The sequence below is a fragment of the Ischnura elegans genome, chromosome 11 (genome assembly GCF_921293095.1).
Source record: "Ischnura elegans chromosome 11, ioIscEleg1.1, whole genome shotgun sequence".
Lineage (NCBI taxonomy): Eukaryota > Metazoa > Arthropoda > Insecta > Odonata > Coenagrionidae > Ischnura > Ischnura elegans.
This window is the reverse complement of record NC_060256.1, coordinates 58,612,204-58,638,638: the sequence shown is the minus strand read 5'-3', so window position 1 is coordinate 58,638,638 and position 26,435 is coordinate 58,612,204. Positions and strand designations below refer to the sequence as shown.

The 26,435-nt window shown below is 36.9% G+C and overlaps 1 protein-coding gene across 2 annotated transcripts; it reads right to left on the bottom strand.

The window, feature by feature from the left end:
* Positions 1–5,896: 5,896 nt before the first annotated feature.
* On the bottom strand, positions 5,897–25,798 carry LOC124168271. Of its 2 annotated transcripts, none has more exons than XM_046546414.1 (6): positions 25,698–25,798; positions 14,611–14,744; positions 9,652–9,758; positions 7,708–7,868; positions 7,088–7,239; positions 5,897–6,652 (listed from the first exon to the last, which is right to left on the bottom strand). In XM_046546414.1, exons 1-5 carry the CDS (start codon positions 25,720–25,722, stop codon positions 7,088–7,090), a joined length of 579 nt encoding a protein of 192 aa, XP_046402370.1. In that variant the 5' UTR covers positions 25,723–25,798; the 3' UTR covers positions 5,897–6,652. The 2 variants fall into 2 exon arrangements, with proteins under 2 accessions (XP_046402370.1, XP_046402369.1); XM_046546413.1 differs by having other exon boundaries at positions 7,092–7,239.
* Positions 25,799–26,435: the final 637 nt, after the last annotated feature.

The window sequence follows — 26,435 nt, the reverse complement described above, 5'->3', positions numbered from 1 at the left end:
ATCATCTATAGAAGAATAGAACGAAAAGCAGAAGAGTACTTGGATGAGGACCAATTTGGATTCAGAAAAAACAAAGGCACAAGGGAAGCAATATTGGCCCTAAGACTGCTCATAGAGAAGAGAATGGAAAAGAACAAGCCAACATTCGTTGCGTTTGTGGACTTAGAGAAAGCATTTGACAACGTGGATTGGAGCACAATGCTTGGAATTCTAAAGGAAATTGGGGTTCTTTATAATGACAGAAGAATCATTCACAGTTTATACAAAAACCAAGTAGCCGTGATAAAATCAGGGCCCAGCTGTGAATAAGCAAGAATTAAGAAAGGAGTGCGACAAGGCTGTACATTGTCACCCGTAATTTTCAACGTTTACGTTGAGAAAGCCATTAATGAAATCAAAGAAAAGGAATTGGGAGTGAATATCCATGGAAAAAAAATTAGCATGCTAAGATTTGCCGATGACATAGCCGTTATAGCAGAAACAGAGAAGGATTTAAAAAATATTCTGGCTAATATGGGTAGGGTAATGAGTAGATATCAACTGAAAGTAAGCACGAAGAAAACCAAGATCTTAGTATGCAGCAGAAGAGAAGAAGTCAAGACCAACATTAAAATAGGGAGGCAAAAACTGATGGAGGTGGATGAATTCTGTTACTTGGGAAGCAAGATAACTAGTGACGGGAGAAGCAAGAAAGAAATTATCAGCAGAATAGCCCAGGCGAAGAGAGCATTCCACCAAAAGAGAGACCTGCTTACAGCGGGAAACTTAAATATGGATATAAAGAAACAATTCATAAGAACCTACATCTGGAGTATGCTCCTATACGGAAGTGAGGCATGGACAATGACCGCAGCGGAGAAAGCAAGGATAAGGCCTTTGAAATGTGGTGCTACAGAAGAAGGATGAAAATCAAATGGATTGACCGAGTTAGTAACGAGGAAGTCCTAAGAAGGGTAGGAGAGAAGAGAAGCCTCATGAAAACCTTGATAAGAAGACGGAACAACCTTATAGGCCACATCTTGAGACATGATGGCCTGATGAAGACAATCGTTGAAGGGCAAGTGGAAGGCAAGAATGGAAAAGGAAGACCTCGGACAAAATATATGGCACAAGTAGAGAGATGTGAAAGAGAAGTAGGTGTGAAAAGATTAGCTTATAGGAGAACTGAGTGGAGAGCTGCGTCAAACCAATCCTAGTATTGTTGACCAGTGATGATGAATGTATTTTTAAAAATATCGTTGGGAAATCAATATATATTTAAAAATATGTTTAACGCAATGATAATCGAATAATTGTTTATCTGATTGCTCATACTCCACGCTTCGCGATAAAGAAGAAGCAATCACTTTTTCTCAGTAAATCTGCCGTCAAATTTAAGTTGACTAAAGTAACTGTCGTATTGTACTTCTTAAATCCCTCTTTAATCTGTTTGCCCTTTAGAAGACCTACTATAAAGACCGTCGATGATAGTTTACTTTTATATCTTTCAATCTAGGCTCTAATCTCTTAGCGAGGTAAATGGTGTACTTTGCGATTACGTCAGAAGGCGTTTCAGGTAACGTGACTTGAAGCGAATATTTTAGAACTTTTAATTAGCATTTATTGAAATTTGTGGAGTACTGGGAGAGTTTTGGCTAATACGTTTGGACACGTGAGAACATTGTTCATTCAATGAGACTTTGTGGCATGATGAACAAATTTCATGCATGTTCCCAACTGGGGAACAATAAAATAAAAGGCATCATGATTACAGCGTGGGGCAGTTTATGGCATATTTTTTGATGAAAAAATTGTTCGTGCTTTCTACACACCTTTTAATAATGGCCTTCCAACCATACACCCTCTACCCTGCTTCTCTATAAGCCAAATCTGGAAGCAGCGAAATCATCCAGATGACTGTAATACAAAAGCATCCCTAGCGATTCACTGAGGTGATGGTTTTGGTCGGTGAACTCATAATAAATTTTCTAGATTTCATTTACCTGCAATTTTCTTGCGGTACAGATTCCGGAGACCCAGATACCATCAGAGGTTTCACCATTCCCCGTTCATAACATGTCTTCAGTGTCGTTGTTGCAGGCTGTAACATATTTAGAATTTCATGAGAACCGGTTGACATGTTAGCCTTTGAACCCCTAAATGTTATTTTTCTTGTCTAGTAAGTTGTGAACGTAGTTTACAAAGTAAATAAGCACTTTTAGTAGTTAATGCAATGTAAGTTGAAACTGTAACTATTTTCGTTGAGTATATAGGCTGCTAGTCTGGATGAAATAGCATTACGCTATTCGCCGATATTACACCCGAAGGTGTAATGATATTGCGTATTACACCCCAGGTGCATTAAGGTTTTCAGAACGGGTGTAATTCCTGTTTTTATAACACCGGAAGGCGTAGTTTTCAAAATAGGTATAGCACCGGTGCCACTCACTATTCTCAACAGAGAATCGCACCCGGTAGGGGTGTAATAATATTACACCGTCTCCCAGTGCTGCTGTTCTGTTTAAGCAATGCAATAAATAGCTGATGCTATTTCGCGGGTATTATTACACCGGCCCAATATTCTGAATGAAGTGGTGTAAAATTTTGTTCGGAATAGCATTTGGCTATTTCTCTCGAGAGTTATTTCGAAGCTCCGCATCTTCCCGTATGATAAACTTCTTCTTGGTTCTTCGTTCATTCAAGTTTTAATGTTTTTGTGTGGCGTCTTCCCATGAAAAATTCACGATACTCGATTGGAATGGTGACCTCATTCAAGAAGTGTTAAAGGCATATCGCGAACCAGAGTCGGTCATTTCATAGTACATTTAAAAAATTAATTTTTATTTTGTACGTTGCGTACAGTACACAAGAGGGTTACAGATGATGTTCTCCGTATAGCTGTGGAAGCGTAGCTGAAGAAATAATTGGTCTATATAAGGGCTCAAACGCAAATTTGACGAAAATTATTGCTATTTTAACGTGAGACAACAGGTTATGAATATGTTGTGTTGCCAAGGAGCTGTAAAAACGAAGGATTTTTTGGGGGAGATTTGTAAAGATTGGAAAGATTTAAATGAAAATAGGTTGATTGCAGTTTGTGATCTTTTTACACACTTATGTCATTTGTTTAATGCAATAATTGTATTGGAGCTTGGATCTTCAAGAGAGAATCGTGTGAAAATCATATATATCGTGTATAGTGCCCCGTCGATCAATCACCTCTATTTCCTTGCCGGTAAATGTTTTTTTCTCGAGTCTCAAAAGTCCAAAATAAGAGAAGAAAGCGGTTGATGACCTACAGAATGGAGTTTAATACGTTATCTACATTGTCAACGGGATATTTGTCAACATAAGTACACTCTTGAATCAGGGTTACCGAAGGGTTTCATCGAGTTGCCATTTTTTCTCGGATGGCCACGAAAGTCAGAATGTTTAACTTATTTCACTTTGTAAACAACCCTAGAAATGTACCTATTAGTATTTTTGTACTTGTGCTATCTACCCATGGAAGGATAAAATATGAAGGAATTTACCTGTAGGTAGGTATTCGCGAGGATAAATACTGATAACGATTTAACTTCGGGGGGGGGGGGGGGGGGGGGGGAAATAGGGAATGTACGAGAAGTATGAGGGTTTTATTTAAAAATCAATATTTGCAAATGTACCCAAAGCGTTTGCTGCATGCAAACGCAAACTTAAATTTTTGATTCGTTTTTTCAGTGATTCCCGGTTCAAAAACAGGAAATACAGCGTATTTCTGTATCTGTCGCCTACTTTTTTATTGCCTCTTAACGATCAATTGGCTCGCAACTCCGGTCGATTGGAGAAAACTATGTAAGTTACGCATGGTAGGTTATTCATAAGATGGTAAATGCATAAGATGGATTTTTAGCTAGGAGTGGATCTGTTTATTCTAACTGGGCGATAAATAAATATTTAAAAACGTTCGTGATAAAATTTTTATTATTCGTATAATCATTTCCCTGCTATTTCTGTTCCACGCATCGCGGTAGTGAGGAAGCAATCACTATTTTTTTTCAGGAAATAAGCCGCCATAAGGAAGTCGGCTGAAAGTAAGCTGCCGTATTTCGACCACTTAAATCCCTCTTGAGTCAGTTTGTCATTAAAAGAACTACTTCAAAGCTCAACGATGATTATTTAATTGGATCTCTTTCAATCATGGCTATCCATAATCCTTAGCGAAGAGAATGGTGTTTCGTGCAATAAGGTGGGAAGGCGTTACATCTCATGTGATTTCCAGCTTAACGCTTAAAATAACTTAATTTATCGTCGCCTTACATGCGATCCCAAATAATTTTTTCGAAAACAATTTTCGCGCTCTGATTTTCGTGTTTGCATACGCTGATAGGATGCCATCCGGCGGAGAGCCAGTTTGGCATAACTGTTCTCAATTGGGCCCGTACGGTCCAAAATTTTTGGAACGCAATATAGTATGTTAGGAATAACATGAACTTCCTCAGAGATGTATTTTGCACTCTTATTAATTGGCCGAAAGGGCTAGGTTTTCAACCATTACTGTTCGAGCTTAAAATTTTATTAATATTAATATTTTTTAATGCATTGATCCTCAAAACATACTATAGATCAAATTCATGTACCTTGCGTCAAATAATTTACATTTACAAAATAAATCCAATAGGGTGGTTTAGTATTATTTTTTTTATTGCCCAAATCGAAAGATTATTACTCCTGGAGTACGTATTTCACACTTTTAGATTTTTAAATGACGATATCTATTTTTCGCGATTAAATGAAAAGTGAACATTTTCAAGCGCGCGGAAACGCGACGGATATGTATGAATGCCGGGAAATCTCCGTGTGACGTCGTTCTGGTTCCCGCTGCCGCAAGTTAGGTGACCTTGGGGCGAGGCTCTGAGCGCTGATACGACGCAGGATGCTAGCAGGTAGCTGAGTACCATGCTAGCTGGTAGCGCTGGGCTTAAATAATGATTATTAATACCTTTATCAAACGAAGAAAACTTTCCGACCTTAGCCACTTTAATAGGTGATTATTAAGACATGTTTCTCCTGAGCTCTGTGCCTCAGGCATGCATTGGTAACCTCAGTCGATGTAAAACTCCTATCCTCTCGAGTGGAAACTAGGTCGCTGTGACGTCACGTGGAGTGGCATCGCATGGGCGCCAATCCGGCTTTTTTCAAGTGAGGATAAAATTGACCCTTGCCATTCGTCTAAATCGGTATTTCTCGGGCCAAATAATTTGTATATTATGAATACACTAATTGTGGGTAACGAATCGCAGTCAATGCCTCCGTTTTCTTTGATGAAGGAAACTACCCTATTGTCCTTTTTTATTTCTGAGGTAGGTACTATACGAGGCCTACATGATCATATCCAGGACTGTGTTTCTTCTGTCATATTAATCTGATATACATACCCTTCTGTCCAATGAGCCAATAACAATGAGGAAGGACTGCTAATTATCTTTGCTCCTATACTTGATCCACATTGGCGTAACTATTGGGGGGACAATGAGGGGTTAGATTTCCCCTCCCCAAAGCCTCAGAGAAAGAAAAATAATATTCAAAATATTGTCTAGGTCTGACATATAGTAAATTTCAACATAATGTTTTTGAATGAATCCCAAATTTTAAGTCCTCAAATTACGCAATATGTATTTGCAGGCATGTCATTTTTCTAAAAATTTTCCTAAAATGGGGGTGGTGGGTGTGAGGTCGGCCTTCCCCATCCCCTCTCATTCCCTCCCCCAGAGTATATTCCTAGTTACGCCAGTGGTGCTCCAATGTGAAGTTCAGAAGTGTGCAGGTGATTTTTAGGTATACATAAGAGGGATCGGTAATTATTTGGATGGTATTAAACTAAGTTGTATGCTTTGTAATTATTTGTGAAAAAGCGATAGGAATCAAACACATGCAATAATTTGTTATAGTCGTTTATTTTCAGATGAATTTTACATGATTCAGATACGTGTGGCTAAGTTTGCCACAGTCAAGTGTGAGATCCTCTTTTGAGATCCGTCTTTTGAGATCATTGCCCATACTTATCTCGTTCATTTAATCAAAAATACTTCAACTGAAGGTAATGAGCGTTATATGTCGTGTATAAACAGAGTAGCTCGTGAAAATGGAATGAAAGCGCTGGGCTGAGAAACGATCACAATAAAGCTCTGGCGTAGGTTTCCGCGGCGTTGCTTATGGTCAGTGCTGATTTTCGGGTTCCTCAGCCGCGTTGGTTGTCTGTTGTCTTGCTTAATGATTCTCGTGTAATATGCAATTGAATTGCATCCTCATCATAAAAATTTAGTGCTGTCTACCGAAGAAGAGCATAATATGTTTCTAATGATGTTTTTCCAGACATGCATTTCCATATGGCTTGGCGGATTATGCCCATTTCGCAATTGTTAAAAGTGGAAGCGATGCAATAACGATGTAATTCGCCATGGTTTTTGCACTTCCATTTACTTTACTTTCATTTCCGTTACTTTCATTGCCGTTACTTTCATTTCCGTTACTTCCATTTCCAATAGTTCCATTTCCGTTACTTCCATTTCCATGGTACGATGAACACAATTCCTTTGTGAATTGAAATAATTCCTGATTTAATTTTTCCGCTTTATCATTACCGCTGTATTTGGAATTTCCTTTGATGCATAACCCTACCTCAATAAGCATCCTGTAAAAAAAGGAGGAGTAGTGATAATGCAGTTAGAGTGTGTACAATGAGTGAATTTAATCTATTTTTTTATCAAAACATAATTGTCTAATCTTGCATTACGGGCCAACGGTGAATAACAATTGTAATATTGAGATGTTACTGAATGAGAAATATAATTTTTGCATAATTTATCGTGAGAGTTTTCCCTTGTTTTTTATCATAAATAATTGGTGCTAGTGGTAAGGTAATTGTTTTAGTATCGGTCGACATGTAATCAATGCGTTGCGTGGCCATTCACGAACCTCACTGATTTGATCATCATTCCTCCCACTTTTACTCCAGCATCCAACTCATCCCAACCTTCTCATCCAACTCCATCCAACATCTCCGTGGTAGAGAACGCGCGGCTGGATTTTTATGCATTTATGTGGCATCAAATAATATAAGACTTACTTACGCACAGTAAAGAGACTTGAAGGTATCTGCAGACCCCCCTCTGGCGTGAGCCAATAATCCTTCCGAAATCTCGGCACAGTGCCCGCTGGATATGCATTCCTTTAATTTCTCTTCGTTTACAACCCAGGATGAGTTACCCGTCATCAAGGCTGAAAACAAGAATAGTTAATTATTATTCAATGGTTAGAGTGCTGCACATTCTCTTCGGCATGAGCTAACTAATCTTTTTTCCCGAGATATGAGGTTATTGAGGGATAAGATATTAACCCTTTCCATTATTTTCAGTATAACGAAAGATAGACCGTTTTGGGTATGAAATTGATAACTATATATTTTAATTGGTGTACTTTTGCAGAAAATTTCTTAATTTCGATTTTAGATAAAAAATATCTGGGGTGAATTATGAGAATTGGAATATTGCTTGCTTGTTTCTTAATATTTCTTCTTGTTATTGATACATTAACAAAGTTTATTGGTGATGCGTAAGCAAATTTACATAATACATTCCATGACAACTAAGGTACTTACATCTCATTTCTTTATATCATTAGATGTTAGTGTGAAAGCGTTAACCACTCCATAAATGATCTAGTCACATTCCATATTGCTGCACCTACCCGTCACCCAGAAAGTATTGGATCCGGTGCACCAGAAGTTTTCTGTATTTTCGTGAAGTTCTAAGACGAATTTATAGGTCTTCTCCATTTCTCCATCTCGTAAGCATGGTGTGATGTCCTCGAAAAAATGTTCATCACATTTTCGTTTCACACGCATTACTCTGAAATAAGAAGAGGTTATATGGTTTCTCACTGCAGTCTACTGCGTTTCTTTTATTCTTTAGTATGAGCTACCTCATCTTTTTCGGAGAGATAAGGATATTTGGGGTTAAAATAGAAAAACCTCTCTCTTAATGTCAGTATAACGACAGACTGAACGTTAGGGTATCAAGTTTTTATAAGAATATATTTATCGGTGTCCTCCCGTAAAAAATTCCGTTTGCTCGTTTTCAAATATTTTTTACCAATGGGGAAAAAGCTCATTTTTTTGAATACTCAAAGAAGAAGATCCCTATATAAAATATATTCACCAAAACTTTCGCGGATGAATAATATTTTAACTGATATTTAAGTCTTTAAAAATTGCTCTTAATCGGCTGCTTGAAAACATGAAGTCATTGCAGCCACGCGCGTGACGTCACGGCACGGTAATCACTGATGAAGAAGCGAGGAAGTGAATGAAAATCGGTCGCTGTGGGGGCACAAAGGCAAATTTGAGATAGGCAATTGGTATTTAAACATGAGACTACAGATTTTGAATCTGTTGCCAAGACATTGTTGAAGGGGATTGTTTGGGGAGATTTGGAAATACTTATGTTAAAAAAAGTTGATTTCCTTGACTAACAGTCATATATCGATTTCAAAGGATTCTTGTAATCTGCATATTTTCACATGCAAAACAACACCACAAATTTACTTATTATTCCACCCATTGTAGCATTTAATATTAAGGAATTTAGCTTGAAGTGGCCATTCATGAGAAAAAATACTGATAGCTATTAAACTTCGAAAAATGCAATTAGGATATCTGCAAAATATTTGCCTTTAGTCGAGGTTAACTCAATATTTGCTGTTGTAATGCCAATACTGTTCGCTGAATGTCAGCGTAAATAGCAATATCAGCTACTTTTTTATTACTTTTTAACGATATCTTGCTTTTCAACTGCGGTGGATTGGAAAAACTATCTAACTTGCGCCTGGAAGGTTAATAAGTTAATACATAAAGTAGATTTTCAGCTAGCAATGTATTTTTAAAAATATCGCTGGGAAATCAATATATATTTAAAAATATGTTTAATGCAATGAGAATCAATCGCATGATTATTTATCTGCTTGCTCATACTCCACGCTTCGCGATAAAGAAGAAGCAATCACTGTTTCTCAGGAAATCAGCCGTCATATGGGAGTCGACGAAAGCAAGCTGACGTATTGTACTTCTTAAATCCCTCTTTAATCAATTAGTCCTTAGAATTCTAAAAAGCGCAACGAAAATAGTTTACTTTGATCTCTTTCAATCAAGGCTCTACTGTTTTGACGAAGTGAATGGTGTACTTTGCGATTACGACAGAAGGCGTTTCAGGTAACGTGACTTGAAGCGAATATTGTAGAACTTTTAATTAGAATTTAATGACATTTGTGGAGTACTGGGAGAGTTTTGGCTAATACGTTTGGACTCGTGAGAACATTGTTCAATCAATGAGACTTTGTAGCACGATGAACAAATTTCATGCATGTTCCCAAATGGGGAACAATAAAATAAAAGGCATCGTGATTGCACCGTGGGGCAGTTTATGGCATATTTTTATGAAAAAATTGTTGGTGCTTTCCATACACCTTTTGACCAAGGCCATTCAACCATACACCCTCTACCCTTCTTCTCTATAAGCCAAATCTGGAAGCAGCGAAATCATCCAGATTACTGTATTACAAAAGGATTCCTGGCGATTCTCTGAGGTGAAGGTTTTGATCAGTCATCTCGTAATAAATTTTCCAAATTTAATTTACCTGCAAAATGCTTCCGCGAAATATTCCGTAGACCCAGTTTTCGACATGTTTCCAAGAAGTTTCTCAGCTTCCCGTTCATAACATATCTTCTGTTCCGTTGTTGCATGCTGTAACATATTTTTAGTTGCATGAGAACCGGTTGATAGTTTAGCCTTTGAACCCTTAAATGTTATTTTTCTTGTCTAGGTTTAAGTTGTGAACGTAGTTTACAAAGGAAATCAGCATTTTTAGTAGGTAATGCAATGTTAGTTGAAAATGTAACTATTTTCGGAGTGCATTTAGGTTGCTAATCTGGATTGAATAGCACCATGCTTTTCGCCCATATGACGCCCGAAGGTTGTAATAATATTGCGAAACACACCCCAGGTGCATTAAGGTTTTCAGAACGGGTGTAATCCGTGTTTTTATTACACCGGAAGGCGCAACTTTCGAAATAGCTGTATCGACGGTGCCTCGCGCAATTTTGAACGGCGTATGGCACCCGGTAGGGGTGCAATAATATTACACCGTCTCCCAGGTATGCTATTCTGGATATACGGTATAATAAATAGCTGATGCTATTCCGTGGGTCGTAATTACAACAACCACGTATTCTGAATGAACGGGTGTTATAATTTTCCTCGGAAATGGACGGTGCTATTTCTTGCGCGAGCTATTTCGTGGCTCCGCCTCTTCCCGTATCAGAACTTTCTGAAGAGTTTTGGCAACCAATGAGGGAGATGATGTTTCATATATTTTTCTATATTTTACGGAATATTGACTTGCAATTATAAATAATTGCTCTATTTACAATTAAAAATTATATTAAAACCTTGGATGTTCATAATACACTTTGAAAATTTCATTTAGGAAATCAGCTGTTTGATGCAGTTGTGATAGATTTCAAAAATAGCTCAGATAGGTGGGTGGAACACCCTCAAATTCACCATCACCTTCCTTTGCGTTTTCCATATCTGTAGCTGAAATATCGATTTTATTTCATCATAGTATATGAAAGCTCAGCTGTGCCGTTGCCACCTACTTCATTTCCTAAACAGAGAATGAATACTGAAATCAAGGAGTCAAATAATATGAAACAAGCATGACATATGAAAGCTTCTAATTCATCCAGTAAAGCTATGTCATCACGAGCAATATAATAAAAGTTGATACATATTTAAGTTGACATGCAACAAACTAACATACTTCGAAGCCTAACACAATTACGAAGAAAATCAAACGTATTTAGCTTTCAATGATTACTTCGCATAGCATATATCTCACGTTAAACAGCCGATCGGATATAGGCAATGGATCTATACTTATATCCGAAAAGACATTATTGTAACGATATTATGACCTAACCCCCCTGTCTGAAGCCATTGTAATATCTATCATAAACCGCAACAAACAGCTGATTTCCGATGTGAGATTTTCAAAGCGTATCATATTCATCCCAGGTTTTAATATAATTTTTAATTGTGAATAAAGCAAGTATTTATTATAGCAAGTTAATATTCTGTAGAATACCACAAAATTTAACAAAACTCTACTCCCTAATTGGTTACGAAATCTGTCCAGCAAGATTTTCATACGGGAAAAGGTGGAGCTTCAAGATAACTCGCGCAAGAAATAGCACCGTCCTATTCCAATGACCATTACTAAAACCCTTCATTCAGAATACGGGGTCGTTGTAATTAAGACCCGCGGAATAGCATCAGCTATTTAGTATACCGCTTATCCAGAATAGCAGCCTCAGTGTTGCTCTACGTTGGAAGCGTATACTAATTACGCATTGATCATTGCAAAGTGTCACTGATAGTTGCATTGAACAAATAATTCCGTGACTTAATTTGGCGTTTGTTGAGATTGATTTTTAAACGTGCTATAGGTTTTAATAATTTTTATTTTGCAATAAAAACTGCTTTTACGAATATTGTAAAATGAGACGTTGCGAATATATTTGTAATTATTGGTGGAGTGTAGGAATATTGAATACTGCGTTTGTGCTTGAATATGGAACACACCCAAGTAGCCACTCTATATCGGGCTTATATCGGACCAATATCATCTGCCAGAGTTCGAATGTCGGCCCAATATTGGCTGCCAATATAGGGCCAATATCCAAATGTTACATTTTGCCTTTTTTAAAGCCGATATCGGCAGCCTATATTGGCCTAATATCGGCAGACTATAATTATCCAATGTACCGGCATTCACCTTATATTTGACCGTTATTGTTCCGCTTTCGTCAGCTATTGCCGGACCAATTATGGCATCCAATTTAGGGCTAATCCTCATTTTATTAAGTTTTTAGTCTTATTGCCTATATTGGCATCCTATATTTACCCAGTGCACTGGTGATCACCCAATATTGATTTATATGCTTTCTTCAGCCAGTGCTGGACCAATATTTGGAATGCTAAATGAGAGAAAGACGTGTCCAAAACCAGTATAAAACATCACTATGAAACCATTTGGAGTCACGAATGAAATTGGAGTGCTTTTCAGTGATCGTGGACTTGTGCACATCTTGTATAAAAACCAAATATCTATGATTAAATGTGGACGCAACTGTGCAGAGGTAAGAATAGCAAAAGGATTGATACTAGCGTATGCACGGTCCCACACAATACTTAATGTTTACATCGAGATGACCATTAATGAAATCGAGGGGAAAGGCCTTAGATGGTAATATCCACAGAAAAGGAATTAGTATGCTACGATTTGTTACGAGATAACAGCCATAGACGAGATGAGAATGATTTTATGATGATAATGAAGGAGTAGGAATGAAAAAACACTTTTAAGGTAAATTTAATATTGAATAACATTCGATTGCTACAACTCAACTACAGAACCACAGTTTTGACACCCTTCTTTCATGCCTGTCTCCTCTGTCTTTAGCACCGGCCAAATACTTGCTTACGCAGGTCTGAATGTCCATATAAGTGGATTTCTTAAACACTTTTCTAGTTGCTCCATTAAAAGTGGATTAGCAAAATTACTTTTTCTGAGCTAAGAAAGAGCTTCAATGACAATAAATTTATACCGGCAGACACTTACTTGTGATTGCTTGGAATAAAACAAGAGAAGAAAAGCTGTTCTTCTCCTTCCATTGACCTTTTAAGGAATCCTACCAGATTCCTCGAGAGGGTATCAAACTTTCTTACTTGCTTCAGCAGCATGTAGATGAGTAGATTATTATAATTCCTATCAACCAAATTTTATATTCATTCCATTGTGAGCCATGTTCATCAAGTGGATTCCTAGAATATGTTTTGCCCAAGCCAAACTATTGCAGACTTAAAGTTAAATTACTCTGAGATAGATCATTGACTTTTTACGTTGTTCAGGTCATCATTAAGATATTTTTTTCAACTGACCAATTTCTTTCTGCAATTTTCGGACGTTTTTTGCGTTAGAATTATGGCAATGCGAAGACTTTGACACCAAATGAAACTTAAACACACTGCAGCCATCAAGTTTTTATTCATAATCACCAAACAATCTAGAAGTCCACTAGGTAAAAATTCACAAAAATGGTTCACAATATTATGGATATAAACGCTGCCTAGTATTAATTGCAATACAAAAAATTCTACTCACCCAGTTCTGATGAAGCAAGTAAAAGAATCTCAACGGTCGAAACCCTTTCGAGTGATCTAGAAGTAGACAGCATGTAAACAAAACACCGCACTGTCAGATAACCATTGATTCCCAGCTCAATGAAATAATTGCAACTCGATTTGGATCACAGTAACACTCAATGTTATTAAAGCACTATAACTTTGCATTCTAAGTTAACACTCATAGTCATTAAAAAAAAGTTGTCGCCAATGTGCCATCGGCGGCAGGAAACAGCAAAATAGTGGACATCTTGTATCGATGGCAATCGATATATGATTAGATCGATGGAAGCCGGTAGATCGATAGTTTTAAACTGCGAGCGGGAGTGTGAAAATCGGCATTCAGGAATAGAAAATGCGGACTGATGGCTTCAGTAATATCCACCACTGGGAGAAGAACCAAATACATTCCATCGCTCCAGTGGATAAAAAAGTTTTAAAACCTTATTTACAAGACTGTTTTTGAAACAAAAGATACTTAAGTGCTTCATCAATATCTGTTTCGTAACAAAATTTCTGACCCGGTCACAAAAATGGTTAACTCAATACTGAGTAAAAAAACCAACCCAATGTTTAATAGTTTACATACTTAATGAATCGAGTTTTTAAATAGACTTTCAGTGCTTCGTCAATTTTGCCTCATAATAAAATTTCTCACTAGCCCACAAAATTGGTTACGTCCAAAGTGAGTGAAAAAAATTCCTGACCAAATATTTAATAGTTTACATACTTCATGAATTGCATTTTGAAAATACTTTTGGAACTTCGATTATATACTCGTAACAAAACATCAGCAGATGATGTCAGTCCTATATAGATTGCCAATATTGGGCCAACATTGGCTGAATGATGGCAATGACGGGCAAATGTGCCAAGCCACAGAAATGGTTTAGTCCAAAATGAGTAAAAAAATTCCTGACTTAATGTTTAATAGTTTACTTACTTCACGATTTAAAACATGCTTTTATTGGAACTTAGATTTTTGACTCATAACATATTATCTGCAGATGATGTTGGTTCTATGTAGGCTGCCAATATCAGGCCAACATTTGCAGAATGATGGCAGTGAGGGGCCAAAGTGCCAATTTGAAGCTCATATTAATCCAATATTCAGCAGGCATTCATGGCTACTTGTGCAGCCATTCTGTGTCCTTATTCCCTGGTAAACATTTGAATGAGGTACAATTGTTTGTATTTTCCAAACATTGATGGAGAAAACACATCGTGACCTATTCCATATCCTTTACTGGAACTAATTGAAGACAAAGCCGGGAGTTTGATACGTACTTATCTTCAATATTTACGCTACTTAAAATAAATGTAAGACTAAGAATTTGCAGAGAGAACTCACCTCAAGAATATTCTTTCCGAATTCTGGAAATACAGTCCGGCACATTTCTTCCCAATATTCATTTTTGGGGTTGGCGACGGATGGTACAACTTCGACGTAGCACATTTCCACTTTAGGTAAAAGGCAGATGACTCCTAAAAATTAGAATATTTAAAGGTCATTTGCTGAGATATTTCAACGTAGGCAAAGCGATAAGTGATAAGGCAATGCTATGTGTTACGGGGATGAAGGATTGCTGGAGGCGCGATAGTCGTTAACCCGGAGGTTGAGTCAAGTGGTGCTTATACACAGGGTCGGGCTTTGATGATTCCTCACGTTGCATTCAATGAAAAATGTTGCATTGAAAGAGCGTTTAATTTTTATCACGGCAGGCAATGGTGACGGAAAGAAATTGTTAAGTACATTCTGTCGAGAAAATTGTAGAATTATGTGTAATAACTTTTATTTTTGTCTTATCCTCAAAAAAGCCTCCAAGACAGCACTAATTATGGGAAAACTACAATTTCTGCCGTTAACCCTTAGGTTTCGGGAGTTCACGATCTTAGCTGCCAGCCAGTGCTGAAGACACCCCCTTCCACGAGGGCTTGTCTTATAGAGTTAGCCGTAGCCCCCAACTTAATCCCCCGGAGGGGGATTTTTCCCTTACTTGGGGTGTGCGATTTGAGTTCAAATCGGACAAACCTCGCCACATTTCCAGCGCGCTAGAGGCTCACTGGGGCCGACTAGATCGAAAATACGATTATCTCTCTTTTTTTAATATCTTGGTCAAGAAGGCATATTTTTAATGCGGTTTTCGGCAACTTAAACCTTATTAATTGGAGCAGACTTCCAATTGTTTTCAAGAAATTTGAGCGGGGCAAGAAGATATGGCGTTGATTTGAAAATTTCTAACGCATGTTATTATAAATTATGTTTGAGATGGCCATAAAGAAAAAACGTTTTCTGGAGGTGTTTTTAATACCTTTCGGCTGGCGTATTGAAAAAATAATTTTTAGGTGGTGGAACGTCGCGAAAAAATGCGATTGAAAATATGCGATTGTGGTCATTTGGCTCTATGCTCTGGCTCTCAAATAACACCCCTTTTTATTAATTATAGTATTCTACCGATTGAGGCGCCCACCACAGGAACAGCATTGTATGTCAGTACCCTGCTTAAAAAAGAACTCCCCCATGGTTTAGGACACCCCGGCCCCCGAACGAAATTCCTGGCTACGGCACTGGTCAAGATATTACTGTGTTCAACGTGTGTTTACCGAATAATTTTTCTTCCGCTCGTTTCCTTCCTTCCTATTACAAATCCATGAAAAAAATATAGCGAAGAGAGCTTCACGAACTTTTCGTCATTCTCTTGTCGCTTCCTTTTTCAATCTCCCTGCACCTAACCATTGTAGCAAGGGGACTCTACTCCCGATGAATATCAGCAGCAAGCAAGCAAACGACTTCTGAAACAAAGGGCCTGGGGGGCACGTGACCCCCCCCCACCCCGCCTAGATCCGTCTATGCCAGTGGTTCCCAAAGTGGGCGCTACCGTCCCCTAGGGGGCGTTGCTGTAGTCTCTGGGGGCGAAAAGTGCCAAAGGGGCGGCAGGTGGGCGCCGAAGGGTACTGACAATGTGACAAATGCGTAGGTTTCGCAACCTTCCTTTTGTCTTCGTTTTCAAGCTTCATTTCTAAAGTTTACTTTTTTTCTCGCATCTGGAAGTAATTGTAACCATGTGTTTTCTAAAATTTTAAGTAAGAACGGTTGAAAAATATTTCCAAGCCTATCTTGCACAAGGTAAAAGTTTGAAGGGGTTTAGTCTCATTTGGTCTATCGTTGGTGCTACTTCACGACACAGAGAACTTCGGCAGTAAAGTTCATTGTGAATATAACGGTTGTGAATGCGGAATCAGGTCATCTAGATTCGGTAGTTTTACACCAAATATTTACCATTTCCCAATGTCGGTTCCAACGATATTATCGAGGCTGTTATGGTAAATGAGTTTTCATTCTTCAGAATATATCGTAATGGTACTATTATATAATATTTTGTATTATTTTATGTTGGCGAAGTATATTACAAAAATAAACGGCCAGTATATTGTTTAAAATTTCATGAAATGGCACTAAATTATTCAAAACGAGGCCCTTTTAGTGAGATAGCTTTTCTCAGCAACGACCTCAAAGAAATGAGGCGAGACGTTGCATTTTTTGGCTGAAATTTTTGGAAAGTTTAATGAAATGAATATACAATTGCAGGAAAACGACACAAATCTTATAAAGGCAAAATCTGTGGTGACTGCGTTTATTCCCAAGTTGATTTTATTTAAGCACAACATAGGTCACCGCGATTTGAGATTTGAGGATCTTCTTTTGTTGGAAATTCCAGACTGGGTGATAAATCCGTTTGTAGATATTGATGAAGTTGGGGTATTATAGGAAGATTTAATTGGACTACAAAATGACATTGAATTGAAACCAAAGTTTAAGATAAATCATCAAGAGGTTTGGCTACATTAGGAGATTTCCAATCGTTATCCTGCATTATGGATGATGGTTAAAAAACTCCTACTTGCATGTCCGACTTCATATTTGGTGGAAAGTGGTTTTAGTGCAGTCACTCATCTTAATTCCAAGCAGAGAAACAGACAGGTTAAGGTTTGCAAATGCAGTGATTTAAGACTTCTGCTACGTGAAATTAAACCGAAGTTGGAAAATTTGTATCATGTCATCAAGCTCATCGTTCTCATTAAAATTTTAGTTAATGGAACTTCGTAATTATTGTAGCAATAGAATCTTCTTAAATGACTTCTAGACCATGAAAAAAGTCGTAAAAGACCATAAAAAGTCACTTAAAATTTTAAATAATTTTAACAAAACATGATTGGTCATTCAATTACAATAAATTGAAAAAATTCATGCAATATAATGTCTTAATTTCAGTAAAAAATGACATGTAAAATTCTAAAAAAGCTTTCTTAAAATAATTTATTTTTATGCCAAAAGTATATTCTCAGTTAAGTTCCTTTTATTGTGTATTAAATCATTTGCATAAATTGTTAAAAAAATATACATCCATTGGATTCTAAATAAACATTTAATTAGTCATTTTTAAAATTTAATTATTACAACGGTTCACATTTGGTTAATTAGTATATGTTTCTGATTATTATTTGAAAGATACCGATTAGGAGGGCGTTGAGTATAGGTTTATGGATAAAAGGGGGCGGGGCGGTGGCTCGAAATTGTATGGGACACACTGGTCTGTGCAAATATGGTACAAAACCTACAAAGTAATAACAACTTAATTTTGTTTCGTTATTTATGAGTTATTTTTAGGCTTAATTTCCCTAACGCAATGGAATTATAGCATGTAAGAATGGTTTTGCAATACAAAAACACCTGTTACTGGCGATGTATCAACTGATCACATATTTTGACAAATCATGCTTCGTTGTTGCGCCCAGTAATGGATAGTTTCGCTTTTTGGCTTAAAGTGGAGTAGAGCTGGTAACAACTCGATCGTCCAAATATGTAATTGTTATCGTATCGTAGCGATAGAATTAAATATCTAATCACTACTTACAATTTTTTAACTTCTTTATTCTTCCTCTTTATATTTTAAAGTGCAAAAGGTTATATGAACTTCCGTATTCCCTCTTTCGTCCCAAACATAAACAATCACCCATTATTGGTTATTCTCCATGACAACATGTAAGTGGAGTTATTGAGGGATTTCTATAATATTCATAACCAAGAACCCTACATAAGGACGGTAATGTCCTATCTGAAATATGTTATCAATGGCTGCGCAAGTAATTCAAGTTCCTACTTTGGCCGCTGTGGCGCCGCCCACCGCATGCGAGGCAGGTAGCAGACGTTACAATAGGGAAACAATGTTATTTCTCAATTTTGTTTAACCAAATTACGGCGAACAATGATGAGTTTTACCAATTTTTCTTATAGGATGAGTTAGATAATAGTCATATCTCTATTTGATGGGATGGAATAAACCCAGATGTCTGTGATAGTACAGCTAAGTGAAATTATATTCGCACCGGTGCCATCCGTAAGAAACTGTTTTAACTGTCTGAAAAAGTCGAAAATCCGCCAATGAACATCAGGTGCACGATATAATCAAGGAAGGAAATCGATAAATGAATGAATATACAAGAAATTTGCAGCATGCAAGTCTGTTCGCCATGATATCTTGACAGACTATTTGGAGAAAGCTCAGGTGATAGTGCAGCCTACCGACACATTTGAAACATGGCGGATCTTTGTTTACAATTTTTCGGCACAAGCTGATGACTTTAAACTATTATCTCGGACGCTATACAGACATGGAAGCGCTCACATTTTAGGTATGTATAGTAAATGATTGATTTAACCCTCGAAATATAAAATTTACGTTGTGGGAGCAGTGATTAACTTTACTAATTTCTAATTTTACACTCACATTACACTACGTCATATGAATACATTACGAATTTATATTTATTCCTTCATTTCACGATTGAAACAAATTGCTTCGATATCACTCATTAAAAAAGAGGTATACACGGTCCATAGGTATCCACGATTGAATAAGTAAATGATTCTGAAATCAAAGTATACTTAAACAACTGCTCCGCTATGCAAGATCGATGCATTGTTATTGAACCCATATTGCATTGTTATGCGGGCATTCTTTCACGTACACAGACAGCATCGCCCATTGAAAATACAACACTCTCACCCTCACTGATGCCGATATCGGTGCGCACGGATTTTTTATCAAACAATACTATTTCTTTCACCATAGGTACTAACCGAACACCTAAAACGACTTTAAAAGATTTTCTTCATTTTAAGATCACCGAATACGTACCTTGCATTCCAACGGAATAAACGGGCAAGAAACAGAATGATTGCTCGAGACAAAAAGAAATTTAATGAATTACTCATCTTGAAACAGCATACATTGCACTAGAACAAGGCACAGTCTTCATACTTGCAGCGATATATCACAATTTTACCCTGATCCAGTGTATTCAGTAATTCAGAGTCTTATCCTCGCAAAGGCAGTTGAAGTAACATACGAATAATATCAAAAGGCAAACATTTACACTTCAACAATCGTTTCTAAAAACACTGAAATTATAATCATTGTATCACACGAACTCACATTCACAACGCTCGATCATTTTTTCTGTACGAATGACCTTTTAATCGTTCCACATGTGATTTCAAGCCACAGAAATGTTTTCTTACAACATAAAAACTTCTGCGAAAGTCGTAGATTCGTAGCGAACACTAGATACACACCAACACAATAAAATCAATGCTGTCACTACTAATCACAAATTAAAATAATTATACGCCTAAATAATTAATTATGTGATATATTCAGGGCGAAAGTGTAGGTCACACACTCAAAAACGCATTTGCAAACACGGTAAGTGCTAAAGCGCAATCCTTCCTTGGAATAGCCTTCATCCATTTCTCAAGCTCGGACTCCATCTGAAAAAGTATCGTAATATCCTTTTAAATTTCGATATTTATTAAAATAATGAGAATAATGAGACTTAACGCACAAAATTAGGAGCAAAATGACTTCAAATTTTCATGCAACCGCAATGGCGGACGACAATGACTCACGTGTACTTACTTTGTCTTTAAACAACATCCTGATCTTCACACCCTGAAGTTTATTATTCCCCTTCGCAGGTGAATTTCCGCAAAAGAATCCTGCCAACCAATAATTACGTAAACCCATTTCTTCCTGAGTAATCAGCGATTTTGCAAGGGACTCTCACGTTTCTCCCATTAGAGGCAATAGCAAAATGGCTGTGACGCTGCCTCCCAATAGGGTTGTTCACCATATTTTTTTTATTTAAGAAATCGAAAGATCGTGCTTCAGAAGGAGCAATGACAGTTATATTACGCTATTTTCTTCATTGTACATGTTTAGAGAAGGCTTTAAACAGTGACAAATTTTACGTTACGCCAAAAAGCCCTACTTCCATCTTGAATTGGTGTGTGACGTCACAAGCCTGTAGATGCCCTACTGCAGTGTTTGAAGTGGCTCAGCAGGGTTATTCCACTTTTTTTTAAAGATCTCCAGCGTCTGCCGCCACATCAGTGTTTAAAGAAAATCCAAATTTATCCTTTAATAAGAGTAATAATAAGCAAAATTACCCTTACTTGTACATATTTATTGCTCATCATATCACAAATAGCACTACAACGCACACATTTCACGAGCTGTTTTTTTGATACGTATAATCAGTATATTCCAAATCAACTGATTCAATAAAAAACTTGGCTCACAATAAATATAAAACACTATTATGTAACACTAATAAAACATGACAATCGGTTTTCCAATCACTCTGCACACACAAAAGAATTTGCACTCCTTGAAGTTCGTAATGATTCTCCACACCTCACTTACCACTCATCACTAACGACTTAGGGTGCGATTCATAGACGGCACTTTAGGCTAAAGTATACTTTAGCCGGGCTAAAGTCTGCTTTTTCCGTTTCATAAACGCCACTTTAGAGGAAAAATGGCCGAATCGTCACTTTACCGTAAAGTGCCCAACCGGAGCTCACTTTAGGGCTAAAGTGTCCTTTACGGATGAATAAATATGGCTGCACTGGCTGTTATTGAAGTTGAAATATGAAGATATTTGGGTTACGGAAATGAATATGAACTAATTTTTTGGTGAGAACACAGCAGCAAACTGGCGCGTTTCAAGAAATAACCATACAAGTAATATATGTCTTTTCCCTGAATATATATCGAGTCGGTATTGATAGAGATGACCCAATTCTTATATTTTGAAGTTCAACTCTATCGGTCGTGTGATAATTACAACACAGTAATTGGTTGAACAGGTTGGCATAATTTATGTTGATTTTATATACAAGTTAATTGTTAAGTTCTTAGGTTATTTATACGTTCATATTCTAGAATTTTCCTTAAAGATACTTGAATATGATAGCAAAATTCTGTTAACATTGGCGTCAATAGCCTTCGTAAACAAAGACTTGATTTTCATATCGTTTGGCCAGCCAAAAACTAGTTTCTACACCTTGCATTGCATTTTAAGCGTTTTCATTCAATATTTGCCTAATGTACTCTTTCCGTATGCCTCCATATCACGCTTAAGCATTAACATGTTTCTGTGATTGTGAAACTAGAGTCGAGTTTCTGTTTCGTTTTTCGACTATACATTTGCATGTTTACAATGATGATATAAGATCTCGTCATGAAAGGCAGCAATAAAAAGTAAAACGCACTTTCCTTCATAGCCATATTATCAGCAGCAAAGCAATGTTTTCTCGAGGATGTAGGATTGTTATGAAATGTTATTTACGCAGCATCACAGACTTCACTGACATTTTTTACTGCAAAATTCGTGAATGGATACTCGGGTTAGGTATTCACATAAGTCGAGGTATCTTTTAAAGTAGACAAAGAGATATTTATTGATATAAGTCCATTCTCACATTCAACATGTTTCATTGCGTGGCCATTCATTCATTGGTTTTGATGATATAGATATTCTTGACTGTACATTCTCGTCGATTTCTCTAGAATATATAACCCCTTAGGTCAACATTCCAAGAATTAAAATATTGGTAAGCACAAAAGAATTCAACAAACACCCATACCTCATTCAAAATATGCGTCCAACTGAGACAACCACTGATCGGTAAATCTTCAAATTAATTGGCAGTTTCAAGTTAACGCGAGAGAATTTCACTATTTCACCCACCTTCAATGAACGTACACCATCAAACTTCGACTAACATGTAGTCCAAACAACCGTATGCAGTTAATCATAGAAAATGATCATAAAATGACGTGAAAACATCAGCATTTGAATATTTACTTCGCTGGGAACATCGAAGGGCATTACCAATGCACGAAGCTAATTAAAAGTGATCTTTTATTCAGCCAACTCAGTCATTAACGTACAAAAAAGCTAGTGGGGAAAAGCTTTCAATGACGCAGTATTCATTTACATTTGCACATAATATGAGAAAACGAGAAAATACAGCTTAATAAGTCTTAGCAAAATACAACACGAAAACCCAGTCGCCAGAAACATGTAAACAAGTACGCATTTAATATCGTATGTCATCTTTTTCTTCACTTTTTCGCAGCGTTCATTGCCAACACTCAAAAATTTCAATGCATGATCGAGACTTTAGGAGCTAAAGTTCCACTTTATAAAGTGAGATCCTTGGAACGACTCTGAAACGAACTTTAGCTAAAGTCTCACTTTACCGTAAAGAGAGACTTTGTAAAGTGAGCAATTTCAGTGTCGTCTATGAATCGCACCCTTAGAATCAGTTTACGTTATTTTACATTGACATTACGAAGACAATGAAATGAATAGGCTGAAACAAATTATTAAACTAGCTAAACCAGTTATTGTAACATCAAAAAACTTCGAATTTCACTTTCACTATTACCGTAACCAAAATATGACCAAAACAAACAACAGCGCAACGAAATTCGTGAAATGTAAACACTGACGAATGCTCCAAATGAATTGGCAATAGGTAATAAAATCAAACAGAACTTAGAGGCGAACAAACGAATGAAAATTAATACACGTTCGATGTATCCTCTAAGTACAACTAGCTCAAATATGAAACATATCCTTCGCAATAGTTAGATACCTTAGATCGAAATGTATAGGGTTGATTGAACCAGCATGGAAGAAATAAATAATTTCGTCGAAGATGTTACATTCAAAACTCACTTCACTTGTCGCTTCACTCTTTACTTCATCGTCTATATGCAATCAATTCACTCAGGGGTACATTAAGGGCACAAATTTTGTTCACTTACACTAGCGGCAAAATGAAAGTTCACTGCACGTAGGTAGTTTCCTTGCAAATGCAGCTATACAAAACTTTCAATTCCTGTCAACAATTACACTACATACGTTTCCTGCCTAACTTGAAGAATGGATTTTATGTCGCCTTGATCCATCCGGAAGCTTCATGCACAACATAGGCCATTTCAAAATAAGGAATAACCTTGGCAAATGTCCAGTCGGCATGCAGAGTGCTCAGCTTGGCATCGAGCGATCGAGGGTACAGGCCAGCCGTACAGGCTTGTTTCGTCATCACCTCTATTTCAAGATGGCCGACCGTTTTTGGCGGCGTTTAAAATTGTTCGAATTTTGATTGCTAATAACTCCATCATTACTTTTTCAACGCATCTGTCATTCATCCCAATCAAAATGAAATTACATCAGAAGTGATATACATTCGTTTTTTTAGACCGTTCTGATAGGCTTGAACAACCCTATTGGTGGTCGGCGCTACCATCGGCGGGATTAGGAACCATATTAACTTGCGACACGAATTTTGGACAAATGACGATCGGAGCGCACGAAGAAAATTGTCCTTATGTAGGGTTCTTGTTCATAACATACACGTCATTATGACAATAGCCCGGGCAATGTCTATTTTGACCGAGCTACATAAGAGATCCGTTGCTTTGTTTGTTGTTACCAACGGTACCTACGAATTTGAGGTATTTTGTTTTGAATTCAGGGAGGGTGTATTTCTCACCACGAATGTTTTCGCTTGTAGAACAAGCTGAAATCAATTGAAAAGTTGAACAAACTAATCAGAATTTTTTCTTCATATTTGGCATTCCAAATTTTTTGTGCAAATAAATATGGTATGGTAAAATTTTTCTTGCATCGCAAATAGTTTTGCGCTAATAATAATTCTATTGAAACTTCATCTTTGTTTTTTTTTACGGTTATGATTGAGAATACTACCACTTTTCAGAATCGTTTCAGTTTGTTAATACTCTCTCTTTTGTATTTTTCACGTTGTCACCATCAAAATAGCATACTTTAAAATGGCTAATTACTCGACTTTTATCTATCCCCGACACGCTGCCCAACTGACGATGTGCTCGTCTTTCATAGCCCTCCCTTAGCCGTTGATAAAGCTTTTACAGCCTTCACATTCACTACGTTAATCCTCCAGCTTTTACAAAAAGGAGAACACTTTCCTTCTGAATTGTCTACCAACCTTGCTTATCCCTACAGACTCATCGAGGCAGAAACTAGGACATAATTACTGCACATCTTACGAAAAAATTATTTCACTCGAATTGCTTCCTACGATACTCAACACTTTAAAGCTCGCATTAAAGAAAGAAGCGAAAGAAGCTATTAAATTTAACTAATATTTAAGGTCAAAATTATAACCAGACAATAATTTATCATTTTTATACCAAATTTTGTAAAATGTAATTAGTTCATCAAATCAATTGTACCTACTTCCCACTGATTTCCACGCTTTATTATTATATATAAACCATTTGGACTCAATTGACGCAGGACAAATTAACAATAAGATTTATTTTTTTCCATTTGGACTTATGTTGATGCTATGCGTCGGATCGTGGTGTTAATTTTAATAAAATAGGGGACAGAACAATAATTTTTATCATTTTATTCCGCATGATGTTCCACCATATCTCACCAATCACAGCTGAACTCATCAAATCAACCCTGAGCCCATTCTTTTCGTGAATAAATCATTATCATCCGTTTAAAATGCTAATAGCAATAACTTTCTCAATAAAACTCAATTTGAATAAACTTCAGTCGTTATATAGAGAAGGGAAATTGGTTAACACATCCTCGAAGGACCAAAAACTTTTCAAATACTGAAAATTTAAATTTTAACGGTAGAATTTAAAAAATATATTTAAGCACTATTTTAACTCTTCACTATTTACCAATATTTTCACGCTTAAAAAAATCGGGCTCAGGTCAACGTCACAATGCGGATTAAACCGAGATAGCAGAATATGGTGGGTTTCGTTCACAGAAAAGTCCCTATAACATTTTTGATTCTACCATGTGCAACCATTGCCTCAAATTCAATTCTCCGACGACCATCCTGTGTCGATATTCAGCTTCGGTCTATAGGCGTTGGGGATGTGAACACTCGTCTCTTCGTGATCGGATATTGAAATGTTAATGTTTTCACTATTTTTGCAACGTGCACTTGACAGTAAAACGACTGGGTGATACACGTAAACGGAAAATTTGAATACTTTACGGCGTACTTACCAATGAGAACTATGAGCCTATGCATCTTCGATTACTTCGATGACACTGCTGTGCTCAACAACCTCGCAGGAACTGATGTGCTATCGGAGATCTGGTCTGTCACCAACTGAGTCTTCTCTTCCTCTGGCTTATTATATTATCTCTTGCGTGATTGATGGGGGAAACCAACGTTTATGTCCTTTGAACTATGCATCCTCGGAATATGCCTGGTTCATTCATATAAATGGTATCATGGGAATTGTCATCAAGCCTTAACGTCCTTCTTCGTTCAGAATATATTAAGTTTTTATTTTTTTGCGTGCCGTTTTTCCCTGAAAATTTCACGATAGTCAATTGAAATGGTGACCTCATTCAAGAGTATGGAAAGGCATATCGCACACCAGAGTCGGTCATTTCTTAGTAAATTTTAAAAAATAATTTTTATTTTGCACGTTACGTACAATACACGAGAGAATTACAGATGATGTTCACCGTATAGCTGTGGAAGCGTAGCTGAAGAAATAATTGGTCTATATTGGGACTCAAACGCAAATTTGGCGAAAATAATTGCTATTTTAACGTGAGACAATAGGTTATGTATATGTTGTGTTACCAAGGAGTTGTAAAAACGAAGTTTTTTTTGGAGAGATTTGTAAAGAATGGAAAGATTTAAATGAAAATAGGTTTATTGCAGATTGTGATATTTTTTATACACTTATATCGTTTGTTTAATGCAGTAAGTATATCGGAGCATGAATC